The sequence below is a fragment of the Gobius niger genome, assembly GCF_951799975.1.
Source record: "Gobius niger genome assembly, chromosome: 20".
Taxonomy (NCBI): Eukaryota; Metazoa; Chordata; class Actinopteri; order Gobiiformes; family Gobiidae; genus Gobius; species Gobius niger.
In genome coordinates this window covers 26,181,522-26,198,311 of record NC_136871.1, presented here as the reverse complement: position 1 = coordinate 26,198,311, position 16,790 = coordinate 26,181,522, and the positions used below count along the sequence as shown (strand labels likewise).

The window sequence follows — 16,790 nt, the reverse complement described above, 5'->3', positions numbered from 1 at the left end:
TACACTCTTTAAGACTCAGCAAAGCACACACAAACGCAGCCTAAAAAACAGTGTGAGCAACAGTGTGGACCGTTTACATCGCTGACGAATGGGTCCCTCTCCTCCCAAACCCTGTCCTGTGTGTCCGAGAGCTGCCCCTCCTGCGTGTGTCTGTGGGCACTTCAAACACAGCCCCGTCCTGCTCCCACATCAAAGTGGCAATAGAAGCTTCAAGGAAATTCACCGCCGACATGGTGAGTATTCACAGCTTCTGAAGATAAATCAAAATCTCTAAACCACAATCAGAGGAGAGAGATGTTCTACATAATAAGCCCTGTGTTGTCATCGTAGTGTAAGATAAAGGAACGTCCGTACACTGTGAGAAGAAGTTACATATGGCAAAAAGGCAAGAGCCCATATGAACCGGTGTGAGTTTGTGAGGGACAGCGGATTGCTCATAACTCAAAAGGTTCAAGAGGTCTGTGGCGGTCCTTACAGTTTCCAGAAGCACCATTGGAGGAACAGGCTTTCTCCTCAAGCTCCTGTACAATGGAACAGTTTCCCCGCTTTCTTTGGAAACCACTGTCCTAAGTGACTCAAACTTGGACTGGGACTGGAACAACGAGGGCCTACAATTCTGACATGATCATCCTTTACTTCCAGTGCTAAGTTCAGTTTTTGTCTTTTTCTTTGTTTGTGTCTTACTTTGTTTTGATTCTGAGCTTAGATGGATATATTAGATGGATATATTGTTATTTAATCATTCCAACATACAGTACATTTAAAGCAGAAGTGGAAATAGCGTAAATATTTAGCTGCAAAAAATAGAAATATTGTGTTTATTTAGGCTGAAATAACTCGGTGAAATTCCTGATGATAAAAAATAGAAAGGTTTGATAACGCGGTGATGAGCACAACGGCCCCTTTGTGCCTCAGATAATAGTGTAGCCTTGAACACAGTGAGACGAGCCTGTTGTGCTCTTGTCCTCTCATTTTCATAGATACGGAGCCGCCCTGGCCACGAGGGATTTCAACACTATTTGCATTCGGACAGTTGCAGCACTTCCTCTTTTCTCTTCCTTTGCGGGCTAAACACTCTTTCACTTTTCATTTGGACTTTGAACGCTGGGCTTTCACAGAGCAATGACTCTCTCACTGACCCTGAAATCACAACTAGAAAAGAGCAGACCTTTATTGTCACTGAATGCAAAAACATTGAGTGCGCAACCAATTATGTTCGAGGCTCTGGTGGTGACCTCATGACGGCGCTTCTCTTTGTGCTCGACGGCGGAAAAAGAAAAGAAAAATAGCTCACTGAGACAGGCAGTTGTGCTTAAAGGGACAGGTTTGAATCTTTTTTGTTATTTTGAATTAGTTTGATGGATAATATCTGCGCTAAGTATTAATCATGTTTTTTTTGTGTCTTTTGTGACATAAACGGATATTTCTTTCGAATTCTGTATGACATGGTTGACAGGGCCACGGTTAAAAATGTTAACCTCTACATATGTCACTTCCTGTGCCTTTGTCCAATAGATACAGACGGCATCTCTGGAATCGCCCATATATGGTCATTCTTGAAAACAGTTAAGGGGGAAAACAATTTTGAAAAAATCTAAAATTTCTCTAATTATTTAAAAACTACTGTAACAAATGCTGAATTATGAATATAGTTTTCTATTAAATATAGGTACTAAGACATGGAGAGGAGCAAAGTGGTTCAACAGCCCATAAATGCATAAAAAAACAGAGAATGCTAACATGATGCTACATGCTAGCATCGGGCTAATGCTAACGGTTAGCTAGCGCTAGCTACAACTGCCGTTTTTTCACTGAACAATCTGCTGTGAGAAAATATCCATATGGACCCGATTTACACTTGACTTTATTTATGTGTGATAAATAAGTTCATATTCCAACATAAAAAGGCTAAAAAGAGTGAAAACATGTGTTTCCCAAAAGATTCTATTTTCCCCTCCGGCGAAGCCACGCCCCCTTCTATGACGAGATGCCGTCTGTGTCTATAAGGAAGTCAAATGATAAACACAAAAAATGTCAAACCAGTGAAAACTTTGTGAAAATGTGTGTGATTGCATTAACAAGGGATGCATCGATCCAATACTGGTATCAGATATCGGAGCCGATACTACAAAATATACGATCGGGTAACAACACTTTTACCACCTAAATCTAAGTGAATATGGGCATGCTGTATATCATTTTAAAGCTAAAAACCTGGAGAATTCAATCGCTTATTTCGTTGAAACTCTGCAATTTTTGATCGCCGCACAAAATGCAGTGCTAGCAATAGCATGCTAAAGCTAGCGGGTGCATGCTACTGCTACTAAAAACTAATCAAGGCTGGGTCAGAAACTATGATGGGAAGAAGCCTAATACAATAAAACAACCATATGAAGTCAAGTGTTTGTATTTTAGTTTGAGACCTGATCTATATTTGTAATGATCAGATCACTTCATGTGAGTTGTTTATATTAATGTAACCTAAAGTCTGTCATATACACAAGGATGTTTAGTGTAGAAAAGTCCAGTGATCGTTGTATAATGTTTATCCATTAGATAATCCAATAGATATAATTCATAATTGATCTGTAACTACATGACAATAAAATATGACTTTGATTTTAAAATTGAGTGAAAAATTTAATTGACTCCTTTCTCTGAGATTAGAGAACTACTTCAAAGAAAGTCTAAATATCGGATATCGACAGATACTCAAACTCCAGTATCGGTATCGGTAGCAAAAAAAGTTGGATCGGTGCACCTCTAGTATTAACTTTGTTTTAATTACAGTTTTGTCTAATGCACTGTAATGAGTGCTGGAATCACAGAACAACTTTCTACATGTATTTATATTTTATAGAAATTGCCTAGAACAATAGGCTGGACGAATATCAAAATAAGATAAATGATTTCTTCAACTATATTTTGGTAATATCACTGACGAACATAGACAAGACAGACAGAGGCAGACAGTTTAAATAAACCCCAAACAAGAAAAGAGACAGTGCAATGATAATAACTTTACTCTTCCAGCTCCAAACCACACGCTGTTTCTGCCACGGGATTGGCTCGTGCAGAGAGACCCGGGGAAGTCGATATTGCCACAGCAGCAATTTGTGGTCTAAAAAAAAAATTTTTTTTATTTTTGCACAAAATGTATTTCTATGGCAGTGGTTGGCCTTGATTTACTCCCACTGTCTGGCAAAGCTGCACACGCGCGGAAACATGCCTTTTAACAAGAACAATCAGGATTGGCGAGAGCTAGAAACGCATAGGAGCAGCAGCTGACAGTCTAAGCTCAACGACCTTTGACTTTCACGGCTCACAATAATATTTAATTAAAATTAGACTCGCAATAATGTCCAGCATTGCTGCAACTTACTCGGTCTTCATTTAATTAGTTTGTTTTGAAATGCTAAGAACCACTCTCTGTATTTATGCCTTCATCCGACACCAAACCATCATTCTTCCACTTAAAAGACTAGAGAGAGATTTCTAAAGTACAATGTGTCCATCCTTCCCCCTCTCTCCCGCTCGCTGCTATGGGATTCTGCAATGGTGTCTGTAACATGACCAAATAAGGCCAAAGGGACTGGGTATGGCGGGAGAGAGGGATCGAGGGAGAGAGATGTAGAGAGGGGGGGACTCCCAATGTGAACTCTCAGTCTGGTAGATCTGCTTCTCTGTTACATCAGATTGGGCAGAGGAAGTGCGTGAAAGCATGAGAGAGTTAAGAGCGAAGACAAGTCTGCAGATACGGCACAAGCACAAGCGAGCTGCATCACTCTCGCAGCCGCTAATGTGAAGAATTAACGGTCTGGGGTGGCATGCACTTCAATTAATAGCTATTCAGATTTCTGTGTCGAAGACTTCATGAGTGCTTGCACTCATGAAACAGTGGGGAGGAAAAGAAAAAAAAGATAGCATCAAAGTTGAATATTAGCAATAGATGTCTTGTAGTAAAGGCAATTTGAGCTCTAAAGATCGATAAGTGTTTCATGTGAGAACAACAGTGCAGTGAAAAGACAAAAGAATGCCAGTTTAGTTTAGTAGGATTTCTACCATGTATTGTTGTTGCAATAAGAAAAGATTCAGTTCACAGTGCACATTTTAAACATACAGAGCCAATAGAAATATGCAGTTAAACTAAGAGTTCATATTTCTACCCTATGAAACCTCTGTAGAGGTCTAGAGACTAGTATAGGGTTAGCAGGTTTCAAACATGGGTGGTGCAGCGGTTAGCGTGTCTCACAGCAAGAAGGAATGTCTGCGTAGATTTTCCTAAGGTGCTCTGATTTCTCACTAGAAACTAGGGATGTTCTGATCCACTTTCTGAGCTCCCGATATGATCTTATTATCATTTTTTTATATAATATATATTAAAATATATTATACAACATATATTAACAATATGTATATTATATCCTTTGTAAGAATTAGTCAATTGTGATCTGTTGCATATTACAGAATATTCAATCGGCGTCTATTACAGGCCTTTCTGTAAACATGCAGAAGTTTTGGATTTAGCTTTGAATTTTAAATTAGAAGGTAACATTCATTGGGTATTATTACAGCATTTGAGTAGTAGATAAAATAGTTTCAGCTCTATCTGCTTCTAAAGGCCATTCAGGTCTATTGCATAATTTTCAGGGCCTGTAAAAGACATACCGGTAAACAAAAAGGAGTGCGCATGGCTAATAATTATGCAAAAAGTGCGCACATACAAGAGCACTCTCAACATCACCCTGTTGGATTTGATTCTGCATGAGTTTCTTACTCCGCTGTAAAAACTCAATGACAGCACTGCAAAGGAAACAAGGAACTTTTCTTTGCTATTATTATGTTTTTGGTGAGTATTCAACCTGCGGCTGTTAGCGGTAGTAGCTTAGCAATAGCATAGCGGCTCCGGCAGCGCTGTAGTAAACCTGCAAGCTGGAGCAGCTCCAGGACCGCAGATTCACAGCCGGTATTGGACCTGATCCAAACTGATACTCTCAAACTGGATCCGTTACCGATACCGATACTGAATATCGAATCAGGACACACATACTAAAAACATGTGCAATATGCAATGATGAACGAGATTGTGTTTGTGAGTGCAGAAAAAATAAGAATAAAAATAATACATTGTTGCTTGCAAAGAATGTTGTATGCTTCAAATATCGACGGCGTGAATTCGAACTCGAAGACTCATTACAGCGGAGATTGCCTTCATCCAATCATCAGCTTGTGATCAGCAGCACCTCCGCTTCAGCCTATCAGCATCGCAGCCATACCTTCGCCGAAGTCAATCATCGCCCAGGATCACGCATTTAACCCTTCTCCTTTACGGCCTCGTCCCCTTGCCGGCTGTGCTGCAACCCACCTCCGCCCCGTCACCGCCTCTGTCCGCTCCCACTCCACCATCAGTGTTCAGGCTCCGGGGGAAAGACATCCCATAACGCTCATCTAACCAGCTCATGCATATTATCATCAATAATAACACCTACTGTATGTCTTCTGCTTGTGTTGAATGCAATTTCTCCATCTGTGAGATCAATAAAGTATCATCTTATCTTATCTTAAGCGCCAAGATGTATATTCATGCATGCCAATAAAGCTTTGTAATTGCTGCATTTGTTAAATTGCTAATTGCACGATTTAAAAAGGGACTTTGATCTGAATCCGGTTTTTGATTCGAATCTGACTAATTGTCCGGTCAACTATGGGACTTTTGCTGATACCATGTGACCCCTGCAGTCATAGCAGTACTAGTTCTACAAGGCAGCTTTGTGACATGGACCTCCCTATTGTTTTGACACAGTCACTTCATCACACTTTGAACACGCATACAGTCTATAACAGAGGTTTGGAGCCTGGTCCATGACTGCTCGGTGTAGCGGCGGTCTCTTTAATCTCCGTCAGCGGGAGCAGAACTGTTTGGGTTGTGAGATGGAGGGTTCCTTCTGGGGTCAGCGAACTGCACACGAATGAGCGGCGCATTCGTTAACATTCCTCTGACTCCAGAAATGTTTTACAGCCTCTACTCCCCAAGACACGGGCGCAGAGTTACCTCGAGGGCTTAATAACAAGGCCATAGCTCAAACCGGGGGTCACTCAGCAATCATTTACACTGGGCTTGCACTATCTGTGATAAAACACTTTGTCGAATACTGTCACCTGATTAGTGACTTCATTGGAAAGCATTAAAGGAACAGGCCACCATTTTTCCATACTGAGATATGCTCTTACCTGAGCTAAGACAAGTTGACCTGTCTGGTCTTTACGCGTGCGCTCAGTCACGCAAAAACATCAAACACGTTGTTAGCATTTAGCCTCTTCTCTTCTCCTTATGGACCCAAATGGGGGTGAAGTTAGAAGCAACCAAGCACTTCCACGTTTTCCCTATTTAAATACGGTTACATGAGTAGTTACACGATCCAAGTTGGGCTGGGCGATATGGACCAAAAGTCATATCCCGATATATTTAGGGTATATATCTATGTACCATATATATCCCGATATTTTTTCCACAATGTGAGAGCTTTGAAATGAAATGTTAAGTCAAAGCCACATACAAGTAGTTTTATTGAAAACTCACTATAAAATGTAAACATAAACACATGCAGGCTAGCTGATATCGTAGAAATGTGCTAGCCTTGCATTAGCCTAGCGCCACGAAACTCTTCAAACATAAGAACTGCATGAATTACAAAAAAAATATCTCCAGAAATTAGCAACACTCTGGATAACTAGGAAATGCGGCCCTATGTCAAAAATCCTGAAATATCCCTTTAACAGCTTATCTGAATTTGAAATATCCCGATATATGCGATATGTAATAACACCTTAGGATCACTTCGACTTTACTGCGCGGACGTCAAAGTGCTACAGTGTTATTACGCCTTACAATATAGAACCCCCCTTTATCCGCTTAGAAAATAAACATGTTTAATTGTTAACTATACTTGGATCATGTACTCATGCCCCTAGAGGCCATAGGCACCACGGCAGGTGTCGTAGCATGTTGTGTTTTTTTTACTCATTAATTGTCCGTGAGAGTAAATACTACGCTGACAGAAAAGACAAAGGGACAGAGGGATATTGTACATTGCACCACAACCCAATTACACAATTACACGAGATCATTTCTGTCACTCAAACTTGGCTGTAAATACTGTTTAAGTGGCACTAGACCACAGTTAGCTTTGTCCGTTAGCCTGTTAGCATCTTCTTTGTGATTCCATTAGTGTGTATTGGTGCCTCCGGGTTGGAGCAGGGAAAGTTGCAAGCATGGTTTTCTGAGACACCAGGGGGAGATGAAATACCCCCCAATCATCCCATCAACACTTGCATTACCCCCAGAGGGACTATGAAAAGGATTTATTAAGGTCAGCAAGTTACTTAGTTCTTCTTTGAGCTAGGGTCTTTGACAGGAGTCCCATACAGGCGACCCGTGTGGAGAAGATGTGTAGCCACGTAAATGATAAAACTTTAACTTGGGATTAAGATCATTTTCACAGAAATATAAATTATCTAACTCTAAAATTCTTTAAGGGGGAAATACTTGTGAACTGAGCCTTTCCCATTAATATATTAATACAACGTTATTCAGCATGTTTTGGATTAGGAACATTTGTATAACTTCAGCATTTTATTTATAGCCAACTGTATACATTGGTTTTATTTAGTTAGAATGCTCTGAGGTCAGAAGTTGGATTTTCAAGTGGGAAACATCCCAGTTACCAGTTGTCTGAAATGCAGCAACAGATCTGGCATAAACAAAAAACGTATATTATTTTCAGATAAAAGAGGATGTATCGGATTTGGTGATTTTGTATCAGGAAAAAAAAAGTATTGGCTGTCTAAACTAGATGACTATAATCCTATAGTAAAACAGGACATGGTAATCATGTTTTGAAGCAAAGTTAAACCAAGAGATATTGTCTTTTTAAGTAAATACAAAGCCTGCTATATTGTTTAGGAACTGACATGAATAGAAACAACTGAGTAAAAACTTTATGCATTGGTTGACGACTAAAACCGCCAGATGTTATCGTAAAATGCCTAAAAGCCACAGCCAGTCACGCGGCTCCAAGAGCAGCTCTTTGGTTATTTTGTGGGAGTGAGCATTTTTCACTAAGACGACGTTAAATATTAGTCCGGTGTTAACCAGCCATGAAAGCAGCAGTTTGTGTGAAGTACATAGGATTAGTCAGAGCTGAAATACAACAGGAGTCTGCATATTGACTTGGGATAGGGGAAGATAAAACATGAAAAATATTAGTAATGAATAATATTAAAGGTGGGAGCTTTCCGGGGCCACAAGTCACAGGAGCAACCAAGCTGTAACAAAATACTGGAAATAAACAAACATGGCATGAAGAAATGCTTTTTACATAATACCACAATATAAATGATAATGTACTCTAATCCACTGATCAATGCCGTGCAATAACGTCAATAATGCACTCTTAATATTGTCCTGTCTAGTGTTCATATCCTGTAGGGGACGACAGGAAAAGCTCATAAAAACACGTGCAGTGAATGAAGCATGACCAATGGCTTCCCATGACCACTTCCTCTTACACCCCCCCCTCTCTTCTTTCTCTATTCCTCCCCCTCTCTGGAGCTATTAGCAACAGGAAGCACCGAGGACACAGACAGATCCTGGTGACTGTCCTGAAGCTACCGTCTGCTCTAAACAAAAAAACGCAGCCTCGTATAGGGAATAGGGGACATTCTAAAAGTAAATGCTCAGACACCCACGTTTGGCTGCATTGACACCGTTCTACCGATTAAACGAAACATCATAGAGTTATACAACAGAGAAGAATAATCATGGAGTGAACATCGAAAGCCAAAACGCGTTGACTCACATTTCAAGACAAGACTGACCTTTTTATATAAATCACGGATGAAACGATGAGGGAAACGACGCTGTCCTTTACATTATCATTACACACACACAAATCTTCCATTGTAATTATCCAAACTTCAAAACTAGATGCTGTTACTGCCAAAGTTCTCCCACTGCTCCTGACACGGTTGCCCCAGGTACATTAAATGATGGGTCGCTAAGGAGACTATTGTAATATAGTACAACTTAAGGCGAGGCAGGTGAAAATATCGATATTTCGCGCAACATCTTAGGTGTCAGAGTAAAAAATCTCACGCTTTACTATGTATATTTTAGGATGTTTTGTCGAATGGCGTCCTGGTTACATGTGTATGAATGTACAAATATCGACATGTTTGGTGCCCACGAGTTGTACGTAAGACAGGGGTGTCCAAAGTGCGGCCCGCGGGCCAAATGTGGCCCTCAGACCAATTTTTGGTGGCCCTCGGGCTGCTTGCTGAATCGGTTCACATCATCAGAGATGGTCCTTTTTATTTAATATGTAATAATTCTACACAATTCTAACCTAACAACTGCATTTGATTGTGAGACAGAGCTGGCATGAAGGTTTTAAGCATAAATAAAGGCATGAGGCACAATTTAAACCTCTGCTACTCGAAGGTTTCTTGGAACTAACCACCGACCCATGGCCCTTTACCCCGTGTACGCTCCAATATGTAGCCCCCCATGAAAAAAGTTTGGACACCCCTGACGTAAGACGACTGAGAGGACGCTGTTATCCATTTCCTTTCGGAGAGAAAGCAGCAGCAAAAAACAGGTAGTAATATACACACCCATGCGGAGACGTTACAAATCTTTAGGTCCCGTTTACTCAAAATAAGGCTTTCCTGCTCTTGCAACAATATCTTTCATTTCATTTTTTTTTCTCCAGTCTTTTTTTTACATCTAATTCCTAGCTGGATTATGTTTTGAACCCCAAAAACAAGGCAAGCGTAGATATACACATGATATCCAAAATATCTAAAATAAATCTTTGTAACTAACATTTAAACCTGGCTCCATCCATTATTTAGATTTTGTCACTTAAAATATCTCTACAATAATAGATTTTCTTGCCTTAACTTTCAAAATAACTGTGCAGCCAAAAAAAAACACATGATATAATTTGTCGAGACTGCATGTTAGTGCGCTGTAAACATTAAGGAGAAATAGCTGTAACAGTCCTGTAGACCAGTAAAGTTCTACTGAGATAAGCCCAGTGTGCAGCACTTGCAGACAGTGGCTATCCTCCACAGAGCTGGAGCCTGTTTCCATTAAATAGAGCGCTCTTACTGCGTGTTTACATAAAAAAGGGAATGTCAGACATAACTACTCCAGGACAGTACCAGGCTGCTGACTCTGGCCCTGTGCCCTGCTCTCATCAGTCCACATCAGAGGATTAACACGGGGCTCAGCGGGACAGCTGAAGACAGGAGGAGCAACAACAATAACAGCTCCCACAAGAAGCAAAGACAAACAATGTGAAAACATACACCTCTGTCGCACTTTGCTCTCATAGTTGTTAGTTCCGAGCTGAAGGGTACTCTGCCTCGGAGACATGAACAGTCCTCACAGTCTGCAGCAGCTGACGGGAGTGGGACAGAGGCCACTACTACACATCCACTTACAGCCCGGGCTGGTAGCATTTTGGCAATAATCTCAAGTACGTCTTCATCACTATTTTACACTTTGTTCGTTACAAAACGCATTATTGATCTAAAACAGCTGACACAAAATATCCAGTTGTTTCACTTCCTGGTTGTCCTACCATAAGCGCCACCCACAAACCCTCCCCTTACTCGCTGTGCAGCTATTTAAATAAAGTGAAAGGAAAATAAAAGACCAGAGCCCTTGTGTTGCTGTGGTGATGCCTTTGCGAGTGTTTTACTCCATGATAAAAGGATTAAGCTTAGCTCGAGAGGGGAGGGAAGCATTTTCTGAATGTAGGACCTTTTAAGGGAGCTGCCGCCGTTGTGCCAAGAACAGCAGCAGGGGAAGATTCAAAGATCACTCAAAGATCATAAGGTTCCCCCTTTAACACTTGGATGTCCACTAATACCCGTTCGCAATTTGTGAACTGGGTCCCGGCCCACACAGTATTTCAGCCTTTAGGTTATAAAACGCTCTGTTAGCTTTGTGATGCAAATGTTGCTAACGTCCGCTCCAAGCTAATAAAAGCAGTTGGCACTCATTTGTAACATAGTTTCTTCAGCTCATCAACAAAACAACACTTTTGCCCATGATATAGACTAGTACAGCATGGTGGGTAATGTTTTTTTGGTAATATTCAACATTCTTGTATCAAACTTGCTAAACCAAAGAATGTATTTGAATGATGCATTACACCAGCGCCTCTCCCTCCCTCCGACATGAACTCCAGCCTCCTCGGAGCTGCGGGTCATCTCTCCTACTTCCTGTATGTGAACTAATAATAGCACCTCCACCAATCTCCCGCCTTGTGTTTGTAAAGCGCATATCTGAGAGTGCAAAGGAAACTAGATGGATTTGGGCTATTTGTGGTCGAGGTGCGAGCAGCTCTCAGTGCACAGCGGCACGGTCAAAGGAAGCGCCGTTTTTTTTGAAGTTCAGAGGGCTGTCATCAAAGACAGTCACAAAACACATTCAGCTCCGTGGTCAGGAGGGATCTTACCATGAGGAGCTGTCAGTATGTTGACATGGAAGCTGCAATACTTTACGTGTGAAGAGTCTAAAACTAATCCGCAACTCAAACAACAAGCAGAAAGGAAGTGTCTGGCTCATTGGTCAATAGTGTGAGATGGTATTTATCATGATTGCAACTGCATTGAATACTACATGCTCTTAGAAGAAGGATCAGCTGATCTTACCTCTGAACTTTTTGGGAGGGTTGTTGAGGTCTCCTGCATCAGGCTGCACCACACACCGGTCATCCACCAGTCTGAGGAGAGACACAGGATAAATATTATTATTAAAACCTGATTAAACAGGGGGTTGTTGTTTTCAGGACATTATGGTTTGACATTTAGAGGCCAAGGTCTCATTGTTTGAATGTACCGACCAAACCCTTCTTATTTCAATATGGCAGGGCTGGGAACGATAAAATGAAAAATAATACAAAAGAATATAGTAGAAAACAATGTATCAAAATGTTTGTATTTATGTACTTGTTTGTTGGTAAATTCATGAAGTAAGTTTGGAGGTGGGGGAAACCGGAGCACTCCTTCCCCTTCAGTCTCCTCTGATCCTCCCCAGCGCCTCCTGGGTTTGTCCCTGTTTCACAGCGTGGTGTCCTGCACTGTCATCTCCTCTATCTCCTCCATACACTTCCTTCTGCGCAGCTCCCTCCGCACCCACTGTGCTGTCTTCACTCACTCCTCCTCAACTTCATCTTCTTCGTCCTACTCCTTCTCCCCTGACTCTGACATCATTCTTCACCCGAGGGTCACCTGTGAAACTCCGCCTTACATTGAGCCAGGACTTAGTGAATATAAAACAGCACAACACTCTTTCACCATCTTCTGGGAAGAGCGTAGCAGACAAATATAATCCATCTTATTCTCCAGTGAATGAACATTTGTCGCATTAATACAGGCAGAAGATTTGTGTGGCTTAGCTACTGGTCTTGCCCTGATACCTCCTCATTTGACCCTTTTTTTGTTTCCTGTAGCGCCTCTTGTGACGCCTCCACTCTGTGCTGCAGGTGTGGGGGGCACCTGGTGCCTCTTCAGTGTTGCAGAAGATGAAATGTGCAGGTCTCAAATGTCAACTCGCTGTTTACTTTTTAAAAAGCTGTTTCCCTCATGGCCAGTAAGGACACTCCACTGAACCTCACAAAAACATGGCAAAGATGCACAAAAGCATCCAGTAAACAATGTGGAACACAGAAACTACAAATACAGCTCGCAGAAAAAGGCAAAAACGCAGCTGTACCGAGAGCGAGGGAAGCAGCTGCTTGTTCACACGTCGCCATGAAGATCATTCCAGCTCATTCATATCGCAATACAGTAAGTATTCAATAGAATGAATTGCTATGATTGGCTCAGAATGAATTAAGAGAAAGCCCAAGAGGAATGTTGTTATAAAATCAGTTTGACACTAATTGAAATATTTTGAAAAGTGTAAAACAAAGCAATGTAAAGCAGTAGTTCTTAAAAAACTTTTCCTAGTATTACTGATTGAATAGTGAAATTATTACTGTATAACAAGGTCAAACAAATTTGCTGCAATGTACAGGCCAGTCTTACGTTTATTTTTCCTTGGTTGAGCTGAAGTAATGAAATGATAACATGTTCTGAGTGATCTTTAGTGACAAACTAAGTCTCTTCAGCCTCTGAATAACACTGAGCTGGAGACAAGCCAAGTCCCACATGATTTTCCTCTTTTTTTCACCGGGAAACGTTTGCCTTTGTCCAAACAGATCCGCAGCTCGGAGCTTCTCCACAAGAACGAGTTACGAGTTACAACTCTGTGACTGAGCGTATGGATCATCAAAGGGGGACCTAAAGATGAGCGGAGTGCGGACATGAAGCCTGGACAATGTCGCTGCATCGCTGTTGCACAAATAAAACGGAAAGACACGCATTACTGGAATAGCAACAAAAGAGGAAATACACAATTCATTCATAAGCAAAACTGTTGTGGCATTTATAGAGATATATTGCTTTGGCAAACAGCTAGATGTAATATTATTATGCAACGAGTGGAGCTCTGAACTTTCTTGAAATAGTAACAGCGACACGCCCACTCACTTTTATTTACATTCTCTTCTGGAAGTGGAAGAACACAGTAAATTGGATTTTAAGAAATGAGTGCTCAAATCATGATGTTTTATTTTTCCCAACATTCAAAACAAAATCACATTTTGAACGCTATGAATTAGCAAAGAATGAACTGTGCTGTTGATGAAATAATGTTAAAGAGCGTGTGACAGATTTGAGTCCTTATCCAGTAATAATGACTTCATGTGAAGGATAACATCTGTGGTGACAGTTGTTTCAGAAAAGTGGCAATTCAATGAACTTCTCATTTAAAATGTAATATTGTGACAAAAGCCGTGTTCATGTCGTCCTCGGGAAGTGGGGACAACGTTTTCTCAGTTGGAAAATGCAAATGAACGCTCGCTCAACTGAGGAAAACAACAGGGGAACACGGGTCAAAACGAGCTTCCTGACTTCCTACAGCTGAAATCAGCTGATTTGTTCATGTAAGCTTTTAGTTTAACACTGCAACTTTTAGTTTAGTGTCAGCTGTCGTAGTTCACAGAGTAACATAACTGTGAAAGAAATGCCGTGAATTATAGGAATAGGCCACCGTTTTTCCATACAGAGATATGTCCTTACCTGAGCTTAGACGAATTGATGTGTACCTGTCTGGTCTTTGTGCGTGCGCTCAGTCACTGTGGTTAGCATTTAGCCTTTCCCAGCACAGGTATAGCTCCAGACTGGGGTGAAGTTAGAAGCTACCAAGCTGTTCCACGTTTTCCCTATTTAAATACCTAACTTCACCCCAGTTTGGAGCTATACCATTGCTGACAACAAGTAGGATGAGATTGAATAAATGACAGTCCCATGATTGAATTTACTCCCTTCATTTTACAGGTAAGAACATGAGTGTCTGCTCCACATGCATCTAGCATCTTTCTGTACCAATCCTAAGCAGTGACACAAACTAAGCTGAACATGACATGTAAGACTAAGAGCAGTTCCATATCCTGAGTGTTTAGATCTTTACTTTCTCACGCACTGGCCTCACATGACAATAATGTATGTGTCTATGTTGTATTGTAAGTATGTTTGTCTAGATCAACAAGCAGCTGTGAGCCTAAGACAAACTTCCCTCAGGGGACAATAAAGTTTAATCTCATCTAATCTAATCTATTGTCATGATTGACCCGCGTCAGTAATTCTAACTGCCCTCTCTCTCCACCTCCCACTATGGCTCATTAAAAATGGAGGGGCCACAGAAGAGACTCTGCAGCGGCCTTTCTCACCCACAGATTCCCGCTCCCCCCTCTCAGTCACATCCAAAGTTTAAAATCACGCTGTAGTTTTAAACCATGAGCCCTTCATCCATCTTCATGACTGCATTCTTCTCAAGGTAAAGATTTCCCACGAGGAACGAGGATGCAGAATAAGCACCGCACTTCCCTAATAGTGACATTCCTGACTTTGTTTTCTCACAGATACGGATAAATGCTTATTGTCCCAGTTATTTTTAGCAATTTCGTGTCATCACCCACTAATATTTGTTAAAAAAAAAAAAAGGAGAGCTGTGAATATGTTACTGATATGCACTAATCATGTTGCCTGACTTTTTGTAGGAAATGTATTGCTGAACACCAGTAAGATAAAAATGGATCTGTGATAAATATCGATGGCTAATCTCCACAGTTTTTATTTGACAGGTTTACAGCCTCCTGACAAACACATTTATTCGGTGTTTCTTGAGAAAGTGCCAGATTACTGACACCGACTTGGTTTCTATGGCCCCGCAATGCAAACATGGTGCAGGCCTTAGTTATACTGTCATAAATCATCATTATGTGGCCGTGTGCCCCTTTGTTATTGTTTTCAAAGATGAGTCTGGTTTGATGAAAGCTGCGCTCGCTGCTGATGCTGTGAGTGGGTGAGCAGTAAACAGAGGTGCTAAGTGCTGCGCTGTGCTATGCGTTTCTTAACATGTCCCTGCCCCCACACCCGTCACAGCGAAAAAACTCTCTCCATCATAAGCGACCACTTCCTTATTCGTAAAAGCGGAGGGGGTAAGACGGGACCAGAACAGCATTTCAAATCAGCAGCACAATATCACTTTTTGTTTTGCTTTTAGGATTTGTCTCATCTTCCTGATATTCGGATTTGTCTTCGTCTTTCCATATGGAGTTTTGCATGTTCTCCCCGTGACTGAGAAGGGTGCATTACTACCAGGGATTGCTTTCTTTCTTTTCTTCTGATGGGTAGGCAGAAGGGCATGAAGAAAAGTAGTGCTGTCTATTCTAATGGTTATAGATTAGTGTTTTGTATTAAAAAAAATGAATTCACATCACTGAAGTGTTAGTATTTATGAAAGCGAGGCCATGAAAGCGCTTTTTTCAACCACCTGTATATTTTATATTGTTCTTGAAGGATATGCTTAAGATATTTGCATGCTACCTTTAATCTCAGTAGGCTATGAATAAAAATATATATTTTTATTCTATTTTTACATATAACTTTCTTGTTTTACCCATATATTTGATTTAAGTATAGTTTTTCTTTTTTTCTTAGTTAATTCTAATATTGAGTTTAATGAATTAACTCGTGAATCCACGTTTTACCCGGTAAATGTTATAATAAAGTAACAGGGTGTACAGACTCAGCGGTGATTTTTAACCAGATGTTAAAGGAACAAGCCTCCACTTTTCCATACTGACGTATGTTCTAACCTGAGTTTAGACGAGTTGATGCGTAACTGTCTGGTCTTTGTGCGTGCGCGCAGTCACACAAATGTTGCTAGTGTTCAGCCTCTCGCAGCACAGGTGTAGCCCCAAAGTGGGGTGAAGTTAGAAGCTACCAAGCTGTTTAAATACAGCTTTAAATACAGCTTTTCCCTATTTAAATACAGTTACGTGAAAAGTTAGACAATCCACGTACACAAAATTAAGCTAATTATTAAATTAATCGATTTTCTAAGTGGATAAAAAGGGTACTATATTGTAAGGCGTAATAACACCTTAGGAGCACTTCGCCCATGCAGTAAACTGAGATATTACTGCCCTGACGTCGAAGTGCTCCTATGTAACTGTATACATCACTGTATTTAAATAGGGAAAACGTGGAACAGCTTGGTAGCTTCTAACTTCACCCCAGTTTAGACAGGAATATGCTGGGAGAGGAGACAGTTACGCATCAACTCGTCTAAACTCAGGTAAGGACATATCTCTGTATGGAATAACGGT

At 40.9% G+C, this 16,790-nt stretch overlaps 1 protein-coding gene across 1 annotated transcript in view; it reads right to left on the bottom strand.

The window, feature by feature from the left end:
* Positions 1-16,790, bottom strand: part of LOC306979668 (inositol 1,4,5-trisphosphate-gated calcium channel ITPR1-like) — a 123,957-nt gene that overhangs the window by 104,524 nt on the left and 2,643 nt on the right. The window contains exon 3 of the mRNA XM_079578741.1: positions 11,725-11,795. Coding sequence (XP_079434867.1) covers positions 11,725-11,795 — 71 coding nt within the window. The remainder of the gene's footprint in view (positions 1-11,724; positions 11,796-16,790) is intronic.